Here is a 14,864-nt window from a genome sequence, read left to right on the forward strand (position 1 = left end):
TAACATTCCATATATAGTACTTAATAAAATTTAAAAAATCATCATAGAGCAACTAAACTCATACCAGCTCTTAGAAAAACTCCTAACAAAAAGCTATTAAAAGTTATAAATTTGATAACATTGCTGGAGCATAAACTACGAGGTAAATTGATCCAGCAATTTAAAATTGAACACAATCATACAGTCATGGCCAAAAAAATACAAACAACAATAAAAACATAGTTTTTATAGTTTTGTCTTATTCTTTTATTATTCTACCCATTTTAGACCTTGGTAAATTAATAATTATTATGTGTAAGTCACCGGTATACTGTTTCTAAGGAGAATGAACATTTATTTTCGCTCATATTTTAAATTTTTATCATTTTTTGTGTTAGTGACTTATTGTATTTTCTATTGAACTCTATTCTAGTCAGTATTATTGTTTATTAGTTTATTTACATTTAAATGGGTAAAACGAAAGACATTACTCCAAGAAAAGCATTTGTTGTTACTTCTCATGCAAAGGATGGCTTGTCATACCAGAATATTGCTGAGAAAATGGATATTCACATATCTACAGTAGGTCGTGTTGTAAAGAGGTTCAATGAAACGAGTAGTAGCAACTGCATAAGAGGCTTAGGAAGGCACAGAAAGACCAGCCGATGCAATGACAATGCTATTAAACGTGCAGTAGTTACCAATCCATTTGCTGTGTCATCCAAAATTGCTGCATCCCTACCTGTTGCGGTTAGTGGTACCATTCGTGGATGACTTCCAGCTACGTCGAAGAACACCCGCCAAAAAACCATTGCTGAATAATGGCCAGAGGGAGAAACGAATGCTATTTTGCAAGAAGCACTTACATTGGACGCCTGCCGAGTGAGGAAAAGTATTCTTCAGTGATGAGTTGACGTTTTGCCAGTTTAATGTTCGGTTTACAGGAGTTAGACGTCCATCCGGTGCAAGGTTCGAACCACGTTACACCGTGCCAACCATGAAACATCTACTAAAAATCATGGTTTGGAGATGCATGTCTGCTGCTGGCCGTGTCAGCATACATTTCATTCCAAAAGGTGAAACTGTGAATGCAGCCAAGTACAAGGCAATCTTGGAAAACAAGCTGAAGCCCATCATTGCCATACAGAAGTGTAATACGTTCCAGTAGGACGTTTCTGCGCATTTCTTTTTTTTGCCAAAAACAACAAAAAATTAGTATTTTTGATTTTATTTTATTTTATTTTGAAGAAGTTTTTGTGTTTACCTTTTCGTTTTATAGTTTTTATTTTTGTTTTGTAGTTTTTGTGTTTTGGCTTTCGTTTGCGTAAAATTTGTTATTGTTTGTAAAGTTGTTGCTAAAGTTTATTATTATTATTTTTGTATTATTATTTTTTTTTTCATTAAGATTTTACAATAAATTGTGTAGGCATAAACTGCCTGTCGACCTAATTATATAATACTTGACAATTACAGAGGTTGTATAACTAATAGAAAATAAAATGTGGATTAGTCGTAGAGAAACCATTCATTTTTTTAGATGATTGTCAAGAAGCAGCTAAAACTTTTTTTTAGAGAGAACGCTGATACAATGTCATTAGGAAGAGAGTTCCATTAATTTATTACTCTTAGAGAAAAAAAATTCATACGTAAATTTAATCGTGAAGATTGTTTTTTTAGTTTATATACATGACCACGAGTAATAAATTGGCTATTTATTTCAAAAAGACTTCTATCACTATTGTTATTTGTGCACCATTTATAGACGTTGATTAGGTCTGCACGAAGTAGCCTGTATTTTACAGTTGTCATATTTAACGCCAACAATCTTTGTTCATACGGTAGATCATATAATCCATTGATTCGTTTCGAAGCTTTTCTTAACACATTTTTTATTTTCCCTTTGTCTTTGAGAAGTCCAGGGTTACAGATTGATCCACAGTATTTTAGGTGAGGGTGGACTAGAACTGAAAATAGTTTTCCGAAGGATAATAAATCTGGATATGATGTAATTATGTGATTATTGTTGTTTGCTGTTAATTGAGTGTTTTCATATTTGAATTAAGTGAGTGTTTTTACATTTTTTTGTCTTATTATTTAATTTATTATAGCTTAATCGCTATTTTTTTGAATTAATTTATTTTAGGTTTGCTTTTATTTATTAATATTGAGGTTGATTTTTTTGTTTGTTTTTTTATTTTATTTAGGTGACACTCTTTGTTAATTAGTTTTTAACTACATGAGCTAACCTAATTTTTTAAAATTTGTAATTTTTCAATTTTTGGTTAAATAAATGAATAAAATAAAAATAAAATTAAAAAAAATAGCGAAAAAGCAGTCAGTGGCCATATCAGAGGTGAAAAGAAAACATAAAATGGTTGTTTGTTATCAAAATTTGAACTTAAAGATCAAAATACTTTAAAAAAACTAGCTTATTTTAATATATCTAACGCAGGAACTCGAACAGAACTAATTAGAAATTTTAAAAATAAGTTTAAAATTTTTTTTAAAAGCTAAAAATAAGCAAACAAAAACACAATATTTTTTTGGGTAAGAAAACACATTTGCAAGAGTTTTTAGAGTGGTATCATATTTAATGTTGAAAAATGACGCGGAGCTTGTGAATCTGAGTGTGTTTTGGATTTTTAACAACGTTTTTTGATTTTTTTAATGGATTTTATAGCGTTTATAAGTCATTTTATCCAATAATATATTCGTTATATATATTATTAATAAGTCTCCATGGAGACGTATTAAGTGCCGTAAATCTGGGCAATAAATCTGGGTAAAACTCCTGTGTCCTTTTTTTGACAAAATAAATCTTATTTATTTTTGCATGGCAGTTTTCCTTTAAAAAAATTGCCCCAATAGATGTTGCATTCAAAATCCATGATGATAATAGTGTGTGAGTTTTAAAAATAATTTTTAACAATACAAATACAATTTATTTTAATTTCTTTAAAAGGTTCCAGCTTTTCTGAGCTTCTATTAAGACTTCTAGCAACACTATTGAATGATGATAATCTTACTCTTTTATTTGGAAGTGGAAAAAATTTTTCGCTAGGGCCAGCTACCTCTCCTATAATGTCAAAGGAAGTAGTTACATTTTCTGAAGTCTTTTACAATAAGATTTTTTCTTTGGACTAACAGGAGATTTTTGAAACAAGATATCCTTTACTAATTCACTATTTCTTTTTCCATGTTGCATCATTACATGGCATCATTTTCCAGGTTGCATTGTCACATTGGATTGTTTACTTCTGGGAATTTTTAAAGATTTTTTTTTTAATTGTCATTTCTTTTTTCTTTTTTGTTTTTAACAAAAGTAACACCTATTACTCCTAAAATAACACCTATTACTCTTTTACTTTAACAACAGACCAGTAATTTAATAACAATATTTCAAAAATACTTAATCTAAAAAATATTTAAGTAGCAAGCAGTTTAAGCAAAAAATAATTATTTCCAAATAGCCTCATAATTTCCCAAATAGCCCTGTTTTACGGTATTAATACTTAGTAATTGGATAAATCAAGTAATCTTTTAAACAAGCCTCAAGCGTGACGCTTAAATTGAAAAGATTATCTGATTTATCCAATCAAAAATATTATCTGATGGGTTGATGTCGTAATGCCTGGATGATTGAATTGTGACCAAATTAAACGACCAACACGGAGTTTAACAAAAAACGGGATGTCACATCAGGGTGTTCCAAAAAAACTAAAGTTTAAAAATCTAGATCTCCCTGGTTGTTTTCTGGTGATGGGTAGCGTAAAAACTCTAAATTTTAAATTTCGGCTCAAAATGTTAATCCTAACCCTTGTCCCAAGTCCCCCCAAAATATTTCTTTTTTGGTTTTTTCAAAGGTTTTAAATTATTTTTAATCTATAACTTTTTGTAAGTAAACAAACAAGTAAATCCAGTTTTAACTTTTATTTTACATAAATGTTCAGAAAAAAATCACAGCCATGATAAAATGTTGAATATGGGGATTAAAATATCATAAATATTACTAATTTTTCATATTTATTGGTATTTCTCATATATAGTTTTAACTATCAAAATCAATCTTAATAAAAAAACAAACACGTTTTTTAACTTATACATTTGAATATGAAGTAATACGCATTTGTTATTATAAATTGATTTAAATAGGAAAAACTACGTAAAGTAGTAAAGTAAATGTTTGTTTAACGATTGTTTAAAGTTGCCTTTCTGAAATCGGTAAAACACTGTCTGAAATCGGTAAAACACTTTCTGAAATCGGTAAAACACTTTCTGAAATCGGTAAAACACTTTCTGAAATCGGTAAATCACTTTCTGTGGTTTTCAACTACTTGAAACACACTTTGCTTACATTTTTCATCTTTTGTGAGGGACAAAGAAAAGTCTTGCATCAATTTTACACCTCTCTCAGCAATATCATTAACAACTCTAATATTTTTTAAAACGTTCATTGCTTTAAGTTGTTCTTCTCCCATGTTTGCACAGGAGTTTTCAATCATACCAAAAAGTTTTCAGTTCACATCAAGGGTTTCAAACAGAAGCCAAGAATGTTGTCCAATCAATGATGGAATTTTTGTGTTTTCGTCACTACAGAAAAGGATATAATTTTTTTCTTGTCAGGCAACGTTTTTGAAAACAATGAAAAACTGTGATCTTCTCGGTTAAACACCAAAAATGATTTTTAAATATTCTTGAGGTGCTTTCTGATATTTCCTTGTTGATGATTTTGAAGTCCTGCAACTCGTTAAAAAGTTTCAAGTCATTAAAAGGAGCGTCAACTCCAAGAGTGCATGTTAACCAGTGCTTGACATACACAAGAGCATTAAAAAGACATACATCTCTCAGCTTCGCAGTGATTACCTCATTATAGTCCATTGAATCTCTAAAGAGGTACATTTTAGCAGCAGATATCACCGACGACATCCATCTTGCATGATGAAAGGCCCCAGACTTGCGCTAATGTACACCTCTATCTGGAATTTCTCCAAGTAAAATTAACATAAGTTCTGTGCATTCCTTGTAATTATCTCTTAGTTCAAAACTCTTATTCTTGAGCTTGTCTTTGAAAATTGAAACTTCAGAATTTTGCTGTAGCTTCATATTTCTGACTTAAACATCTAAGCATTTTAAGTCATCCTTGTACAAGATATAGTCTCTTTTTTTTTGGAAACCCTTAAAGTATTCATTATTTGGGCTGTGATTACGTCCAAATAACGCTTGCCAGGCTGTACTCTGCAGTCTTTCCAGTATGTGATTTCAACACAAAAACTAAAACTTTTTTTCTAAAAGAATTTTAATTTTTACACATGCACCGTTTTTTCACCCTGAGTTTGAAGCAGTTGTGTCAGACAAAAAAAAAAGACAACCCAACTATATTATATGCTAAATCCCATTGCTGTACAAAAGAAAATGTAGCTGTGGCTTTATTGGACCCAGTGCTATTCAGTATTTCTGGAACGCCTAACAATTCACCTTGTTCTTAGTCTGGAGTTCCTGAAATTAATATTGCAAGTCTATCTAAACGTTTCTTGTTAAGGTCCTCCATCACTACTACATCACATCGTCACAAACGATGATTTTATTTCATCTTCCATTATAGCCCTATTTTTTTGACGATATCAATGACACAAAGTTTTTGAAATGGAGTCACAGTGTTTAAATCAACTCCACTACTTTTTAGTATTGCAGTTGTGGTTCCTGTTGCTTGATTAAGGGATAGATTCAAACAGTCAGCCTTTTGACGAATCTTTTTATCTTTAAAAGGGTTATTAAGTGATCATACAAACAGTTCTTTCTCAGGCTTTTTTAGGGGAAGAAATTCTTTATCTGTATAATCTAGATCATCATCTCCGGAATCTTCTAAAATCACTTAGTTGCAATCAACACAAGTGATTTTAGAAGATTCCGGATACTCTATAACTTTTTTTTTCGACGTACTTTTCACTTGATTGTTTCCTTTTTTATAACTTTGCAGTTTTCTTGTATAATCTTTGTCAACAGAGAGCAACTGTAGCAAATCTTGTAAACAACATGGTTGGGTTAAGATGTATAGCGTTGCCTTTCTACAGTTTTATAACATTATGCAATGCATACAGTGGTTTTATTTAATCGATGTCTGATTTTAGCTTTGGTGATAACTAAGTGGTTTTACCTGTTAAGAATCATCAATCCTATTTCTTCAGCTTTTTCAAGATTTATTTTATTATTTCCAATAATTGATACAAAACTTGTAGATAAATAATGCAAGTTTGACTTTTGATATTTAAATTGATTTTGTCTTTTTAACCAGTAAACAAATTTTTTGCAATCTAAAAAACTCCTTGCACGTGTTTCTGACTCCATTTCTTTGTATTGTTTGCTTGTTTCTATTGCACATCCTGTTAGAGTTGTCGTGACTCTGTGTATAGCCGCACTGGAGTTTAAACTAAGTACCCAAAAGGTTTTGACTATTTCTGTTAGTCCACGTCCTCAAGTTAAGTTACCTCTACTTTTTATAAAACGCATTAATGTTTTTTCTATAACCAAATCAATTCGCTATTCGTTCAATAACGTCTGGTTCAGTATATAAACAGTCATTAAACAAAGAATATTTGAGACATCAGTGTTCCATTCCTTGAACATAAGTTCTGGCACACTTGAATAATTTATGTACCTAGTTGCAGCAAATAAATTTCGCATCAGTTTTGTTGTATGAAGGTAAAGAGACCAATTTTATGTTCTTTTTGCAATAATAAAGCTTTTTGCGATTGTAACATATTCGATATATTAAATCAGAGTTCTGCAGTTCTTGATTGTGATTTCCTAGATTGAAATTGTGAATGAAATTGTCTGCTTTACTTAGCACAGTGATAAATTGTTCTGTTTGTACAAACTTCTCAAATTCAAATGAAATCTAGCCAAAATGCATACTATATTAAAATTTTCTTCTATATTGACTGCTTTCGGTTTTATCCATAACGGTTGATCAAACGTTATGCAAGCTATTGGTATGTTTAGTTTTTCAGCCTGATCCATAACAAAACAAAGTGTGAAGTAAACGCATGTTTCATCAGAAGAATTAAAATCAATACTTGGAATGAACAAAAGCTGATGATTTTTGCGAACAAATTAGTGTTAATGTATGTATTTGCCAATAAAAAAATAATTTACAATTGAAATTTATAAAAACAATTATTTACATGACTAGGGCTAAAAGAAGATAAAATTAGTTTCATCAACAAGCCCCAAATCACTGTACCAATTGTATAAACTACCAGTTGTATACTAGTTGTATACCAGTTGTACCACTCTACTAGTTGTATAAAACCTGACCATTATGGCCGCGGATACTCGGTGGAACTGAAGAACCAGCCACCTTGCCATAACAATTCCAAATTTAATTTTCTGGGAAGCGAAATGAGAGATGCCACTTCTCTGTAAGGTTTAAATTTAATTATCTGAAATTCAAGGTTACTACATCCTAGATAAGGTAATATCATAACACCACAACCCGTTTCTTTTTTCGTTTTTATTGCTTTATAGAACTTTTTTGGCATCTAGATAGCGAGCTAACCGATATAAAATCTATACCGTGAAATATTTCTTTAGAAAGTGTGGCAATACTATGATCTACATTATCAGCAATGCTCTGAACAACAGATGGTAAACTTTTTTGTAGATTAACGGTTTCATCCGATGTGATAGAGAATCCGAATTTTGAAAAATATTTAACCAGCCACTTACAACCAAAAGATTAGTCTAACTCAACACCAATTTCAAATGGAGTTCAAGATTGTGATCAATAATAGTTGATCACAGTCTTGAAGCTTGCACAATATATTGTTTAATACTCATTTAATTTTGTTCGGAAATAATTAAGAATTGAAGAAACGTCATTTCTTGGAAACCATGTGTTCGGATCATTTATTTAGTAATTAGTTTTACCGTCTGTAGTAGGGTACTGATCTTTATTTAGACTCATTTTCCTTATATCTGATTTAAAAAACTTTGCTTTTGCTCTAACTATATCATCAACTGTTTTTATTATCTTTTTCTTCATTTAATTATTAAGATGCCATACCTTTAAAACGAACCACATCTGCTCAACCTTTTAACTCAGCAAAGAATTGTTCCGAGATAATCTTTGAGTTTCTTTTTAATCCATTTGATTGAATATATGTTTTGATCATTTCTATTAAGTTGGTACGCCTTCATATTTTCAGATAGCACATGCAGTCTAAACTTTGCCATACATGTGTTATGGTAGGCAGTACCTACCGCATCAAGATCGATGCAACTTTTAATAAGTTTTTTACGGATTGGCAAAGTTGTTACTATAATAGCAGGACTTCTTTTATTGTCTTCAATTTTTTCGCAAAGATAACAATCTTTTTCAAAAGAGTTCCAAAGAATAGAAGTTGATAACCAAGATTGTAACAATTAAGGTTATTTTTTGTGTACAGAGTTCTATGATCTACAAACGCACTTCTACAGCTACGATAAATTAAAACTCTATCTATTAGATTCTGATTTTTGATAATATTGAAGTACGAAGTTAATTTTTCCATTTCCCTTTTTTTGATAAACTTTATTGGTGTTTTTAATCCATTCAACGTGACAATAACATGTGACTCATTACTGAAAGTTTAGTCAATTATAAATAGTTCTTTGCATATTAAATACTTTTCTTCAACTGCATTTTGAGCCATCTAAAAATAAATCATTACATTTGCATCTATAAAATGCAGAATACCAGCTCTATGACTTTGTAGTAATTATTACCAAAAGGAAGTTATAAGCAAAGTGACCATGTAAACTATAACCATCTTTATAATTTTTACATTAATTAAATAATGAATTAAAAATGCCAACTTAATTCATAACTAAAAGTAAAGTTTTTATTAGGAGTAAATGAAATTTAAAATAAGTAAAATAAATTCCTAAATAATATTTTATACCGTTTCTTTAAAAAATAGGTGCGACACTTTTACACCTTTAAATAAACATAAAATACTAAAACAGTCATTTAATTTTTAACTATTACTTGAAATTGTTTACCAACACATTTAATTTAAAACCATAAAAATTATTAACCCTTTTTTAATTAGGCTTATTAGTACACGATGTCATAGACAAAAAGTTCTGATGCTTTTTTTTTTTGGTGAAGTATCGTTTAAAGTAACATTTATGTTCACGTGTAAAAAACCTTAACTTTATAGCATTTTATTACAGGTGGGAGTAATTTTTTAATTACTCCAACCTGTAATATAAATAGTATACTAGCCTGTCAATCCAACGGGCTAGTATACTATTTCAATACCGAATCAGAAACCGACATTAAATTTTTCTATGTGCTATTTTATTGTTTTTATTTATTTATATATGATTTATAATTCATTATTATTCATTCATCTTCTATTTAATTATTATCTGAGATGGAATGAAGTTTATCATTGCCAAAAACAGCTCTGCTTTTGCCGAAATTTTGGTATTACCTTCAGTAAAATGTTTGCGAAACAATTTAAACTAAATTGTTTCATTTTACACTTTTTTAAATTAAATTTAAATAAATTTAGTTTAAAAAAGTGTTCCACAATGGGAAAAATTAGTCCTGAACTTTTCAACTCGTTTGTTTGAAAATTACCTCAAGAGATTGGCTCTGAAACAACACAGTTTGCATATGACACAAACTCAGTCTGACTTATCACTTAATTCTCTATCTGAAAAATTGACCTATGTAAAACCAAAGAACTCTGTAAAAATATAAAATTAGCAGTTAATCTTAGATACTATATTAAATGTGACTTCTTAAGTCACATTTAATATAGTAGCTCTTTATACTTATCAGTTTCTAAAACTCATAAAAAAAATAAAAATTGCACTGAAAATTTCTTCATATGTCAATATGATATATGAAGAAATTTCAGTTTATCATCTTTAAAAAAAAAACTGTTATATATATTAGGGTGGTGGTAAAAACAACTTATTTTAAAAATGTCAGCTGACAACCCCTAAATGTGTTTTATATAATAAAATAATACTGGATTTAAAAAATTTTTGAATAAAAAATATTTTTACGGGTGCCACAAGGCCCTTATACATCAAACAGGTTCCTAATAATATAAAAAAAAAAGTTTTCAAAAGTATATCATGTTGGGTCTCAAAAGAAGCAAAATTTTATAAAAATTCTAAAAATAACAATTATTTTATAAAAAAACTATTATTTAAGATTTTTTTGAAATTATAATTAAAAAAAATAAACTTTTTTCATTTTAAGTTTAAAAGGTCATTTTTTTTGCAATAAACTATAAAATAACAATTTTTTTTTTTAAATAATTGTTATTTTTGAAATTTTTATAAAATTTTGCTTCTTTTGAGACCCAACATGACATACTTTTGAAAAACTTTTTTTTTTATAATATTAGGAACCTGTTTGATGTAAAAGAACCTTGTGGCACCCATAAAATATTTTTTATTCAAAAATTTTTTAAATCCAGTATTATTTTATTATATAAAACACATTTAGGGGTTGTCAGCTAACATTTTTAAAATAAGTTGTTTTTAGCACCACCCTAATATATATATATAATTTATTTTTTTAAATATTAAACTCATTTTAAAAAAAATGATCTCGATATGTTTAATTTTTACAATTTTTAACATCGTTTAGTTTTGACTAACAACCAAGGGCGGATACAGCATTTTGTGATTTTAAGATGACTTTCAGACATAAAGCAAACTCCAAACATTTATATGTTTATAGTTATGACAAATAAGGATGTTTTGCAATAAATTACGATGATTGATGCCTGAAAACATAAAGCCCCAAAATTTTTGTCCTTCTCCCTCCCTGCCCAAAACGTAGGAGTAATAACGTAATAACATATTTTTTTCACTATTCTCGACTAAATTATAATTCAGCAATAAATTTTAAAATCATTTAAATTTTAAAATGATATTAAAATTGAACGTTCAAAAATTATGACCATATAAAGTTTGAACCCCCTCAATTAGAGGGGGCTTGAAGTTGAACTGCATTTGAATACAAATCAAATAATTTTTTTTTTCGTTTTTTAGTTAGGAAAAAAAATTAATTCTACTTTAGATTTGAGTAGAATGAAATAATGAATAAAGTAAAATGAATAAATTGGGATGAAATGAGTTGATCGCTAATTAAAAGAACACCTAGTTAAAAAAAAAGAGACACACACACAACCCAATAATAACAATCAAAAGTCTAAACAACCGTAACAATTAATAAGACAAATCCTGCATTTGATGCAAATAAATACGACCCAACAAGTAACAACCTATAACTGGAAAACTTTAACTTGATTCATCTGTCAGTTTAGGACAAATTTTTTTACTTATCAAGTTAGCAATTAGCATGTTTCAATCTTATAGTTTACCATTTTTATTTTAAATGAGTAATTTTTTGCCGTTCACAGCAAATTTGATTCAAGAAAAAAAAATTTGACAATAAAAACTATACGATGATACGTTTTAAGTTCGCTAATGGTAAACTTTACTTTTATGCCCATTTTTTATAAAAAAAAAAAATTATTTGCAGCCTAAAAGTTTAATAATTTATAAAAAAACCTTTTATTAAAAATTTATATCATCTTATTTAGAAAAAGATTTTCTTAAATACGATTAAGCGCCAAAGTACCGACATTGTCATAACTATTTTTTTTTCCCCCTGTTTCTCTCCAAATCACATGACGCTAATTTAAAAATATATATTTATATAGTTAAATATCTTTTAGGGGCTAAATAAAATCTAAACTTAATTGTGTTTAAATTTGCAAATTTGTCTTACATTGATTTTAATCTGCTCTCTGACAAAGTAGTTAGCATTTAACCTTTTCCTTATAGGTATAATCAGTGATATAATGATTGATTCACTGTCAAAAATAGCAGTATTCAAGTAGTGTTGGTCACAAGTCCGTGTCTGGCAAGCTGAACATGGTACAACATTATTTTGCACGTTTGTTTAATTCCGGCCCAGATTTTTCTTGCAATTACAGGAGGAAGCGATGATTTTTTAACGGGTCATTACCAACAACTGCATACGGATTTAATGAAGGTACGCAGTAAATTCAAAAATTAAATTTAAAATAAGTCCGATAGCGGTGCACTTCTGATTATTCTATGTAACGCAATGAACTAGTCAACCCACATAACGGATAGGGCAGTGTTTTAATTTTTCATGTTTACCAAATCATGTTCCTCCCATATTACATTTTATTCAAAAGATCAGATACTTTCCAAAAATTGTTAGCCTAGTTAAATCTTAAAAAACCAAATTTAGAAAAATTAACTGAATATAAACTTCGGACTACTGGTGGATTTAAAAACCTATCAATCTGAAATATTAAGAACTTTTATCTCAAAAATTCTTAGAAAATATTTTTTTATATAATGAATTTTCATTCAAAAAATTAAAATAGTTTTCAGATAAAAAGTGATTATTATAACATAACAAAAAAAAAACTTACAGCACTCAAAGATTCTTCTGGAAACTTAGGAGCGAATACTCTTTTCACAGAAGCAGATGATGCCATTGATACAAACATTGTTACAATATATAGATTAAAAACTACCAGTATCTTCATTTTTTGCTTAATGATATAAAATTTATTAATTATTCAAATTCAAATTACAATGAAATGTAGCATTTTTAAAGTGGGAAAACTAATAACTTTTAAATAAAGAATATATTTTAATATATTATTTTAATAAATAAAAATGGATTTTAGTAACTCGCCAATGCGCTTTGTTTTACGTTCATTTTAGTCAGATGTTTTTCTTTAATCTGATTTTGATCTTTTATTTTTCTTCTTTGAAAAAGTTTTACTTTTCTCTAAAAAAGTTACACTTTTTGTTTAAACAATAAATCAAAAATTAAAAGTATTACTTTATGTATCGCTTTTTTTTCTGTTACTGTTATGTAAAATGTAAACACATTAAAAAGGGGTCCAAATTAAACAAATTATTTAAAATGTGAACTCCACAGCCCTAATTGTGTTTCATTTAGAAAAATCACACTGGGTTATTAAAATTTTTAAGTAAAACATATTTATGAAACTTGCTAAGAAGACTCTTATCCCAGAGCACTGCGGATTATTTAACTGATGCCAATAAGCGACAATGGTTAGTAAGGAAACGTAAACCTCCTAGTTAAATGTTATCTGGCTGCTTTTATGTTGGGTCTCAAATGAAACGAAATTATATGAAAATCTTTAAAATGATAATTATAAAAACGTTATTGGAAAAAAAATATCATCAAGAAAATCACTTTTTTTCATTTTTTAGTAAATAAACATCATTAACATTAACTTGCCTCATTTAAAACCCAACATAATATACTTTTGAAAAGCGTTTGATATTCTTCGGGACTCGGTTCAAGGGTCAATTTTTAAATGCCCTAGGGGACCCCGAAAAACTTTTTTTTTTAAATGCAGTGTTATTTTAATATATAGAACACATTTCAAGCTGTAGAACACACATCCTTGATTCAAAGTAGCTGTGAAAAAATGTTAAGAACTTACAAGTTTTGATGGGTATTTCTGACTTCAATCTTTTTGAAAGTTTAAATTATAAAACATAAATTAAATTGTTAGAAATAATGTTTGCAGAGGCTGTTCTAGGAAAATAATGTGGGCGGCGTTACCCCTCTGCCACAATTTTGCCAATTCCCTAAATTTAAGGTAGAGGCACAGTGGGACAAAATCGAGTTTTTTGTGTCAAAATTATTTTCGTAGTTTTTTTTATTAGAATAGCTATATTTATATATAAAATGCATAAATAAAGTAATAAACATGTAATTGTATAATATAAAAATATTAAAAAAATTAATTATTTTGGTGAAAAATACGAAATATTTTTAATGGACAAGACAACTTTTATCAGTGTAAACATTAAAAATATTACTTTTCAATGCATGTATTTGTCATAAAATAACTTTTTTAGATTTATATTTACAAAACTTATATATTATAGCAGTAATAAAAGATTTTGTAGGTATTCTTTGTGTACAAAACATCTTTTTTACATGTTCAGTATTTCTCATCAACTGACCATTAATCGAAGACCAATCTTTAGTTATAACTTTTTTTATTGCAAAAAGTTTCAAAATATTCATGATGCATGGCTATTTACATACATTTAACATGAGATTTACATAAGCAAATGTTTGGAGGATGTTCGAAGATAGTTATCTGATACCTAATAGTAAAGGTTAGTAGCAAAAAAAAATATAAAAAACTGTCTGTTTTCGATGCATAAAAAAAACATTCTTAAATAAAATAACATGGTTTAAAATGAAAGTCAATAAAGTTAATTTAAAACAATATAGCTTAAGAAAGTTGATAAATAAAAAATGCAAAATAGTATTTTGGAACACATGTCAAATTAGCGTGTAAATAACCGCATAAAATTACGCTTAAATTAATATTTAATGTATTTTAACTAGATATTTCCTCTAATGAACATGTCCTTCACCATTATGACAAATTTTTACCGTGCAATGCTGATATTAATTTTTTGGTATTTTGGCACACTCTGTCCCACTGTGAGAGGGCAGAAGGCACATGAAGTTTGTGCGTGCAAAAATTAAAAACTTATTGATATAATTTTTTAATTTTTGCACGCACAAACTTTCATTAATTTGTGTTTAAAGAGAGATATTTTTTCATTTCTAATTTGTCTTTAAAAGGTTTAATGTTAAAGTCTATTAAAAAATCTTTAATCAATTTCTAATAAAATGTCTATTCAACATTTGTACATTTAAACTAATAATTAATATAACGCATTATTTGTAAATAGTTTTTTTTTGTGAGTAATTTTTATTATAAGAGAATAAATTTATTTAGAAAACAAACTTATTAAAAAAAATAAAAAAC

General features: G+C 28.4%; 1 protein-coding gene across 2 annotated transcripts in view; it reads right to left on the reverse strand.

Annotated features, from left to right (window-relative positions):
• LOC100208269 (gastric triacylglycerol lipase) overlaps window positions 1-14,864 on the reverse strand; it is a 56,143-nt gene that overhangs the window by 14,109 nt on the left and 27,170 nt on the right. For both annotated transcript variants that reach the window (XM_065812867.1, XM_065812868.1), the window contains exon 2: window positions 12,459-12,581. In XM_065812867.1, the coding sequence (XP_065668939.1) occupies window positions 12,459-12,575 (117 nt within the window). In that variant the 5' untranslated portion in view covers window positions 12,576-12,581. The remainder of the gene's footprint in view (window positions 1-12,458; window positions 12,582-14,864) is intronic.

Source organism: Hydra vulgaris, chromosome 12 (assembly GCF_038396675.1).
Source record: "Hydra vulgaris chromosome 12, alternate assembly HydraT2T_AEP".
Classification (NCBI taxonomy): domain Eukaryota; kingdom Metazoa; phylum Cnidaria; class Hydrozoa; order Anthoathecata; family Hydridae; genus Hydra; species Hydra vulgaris.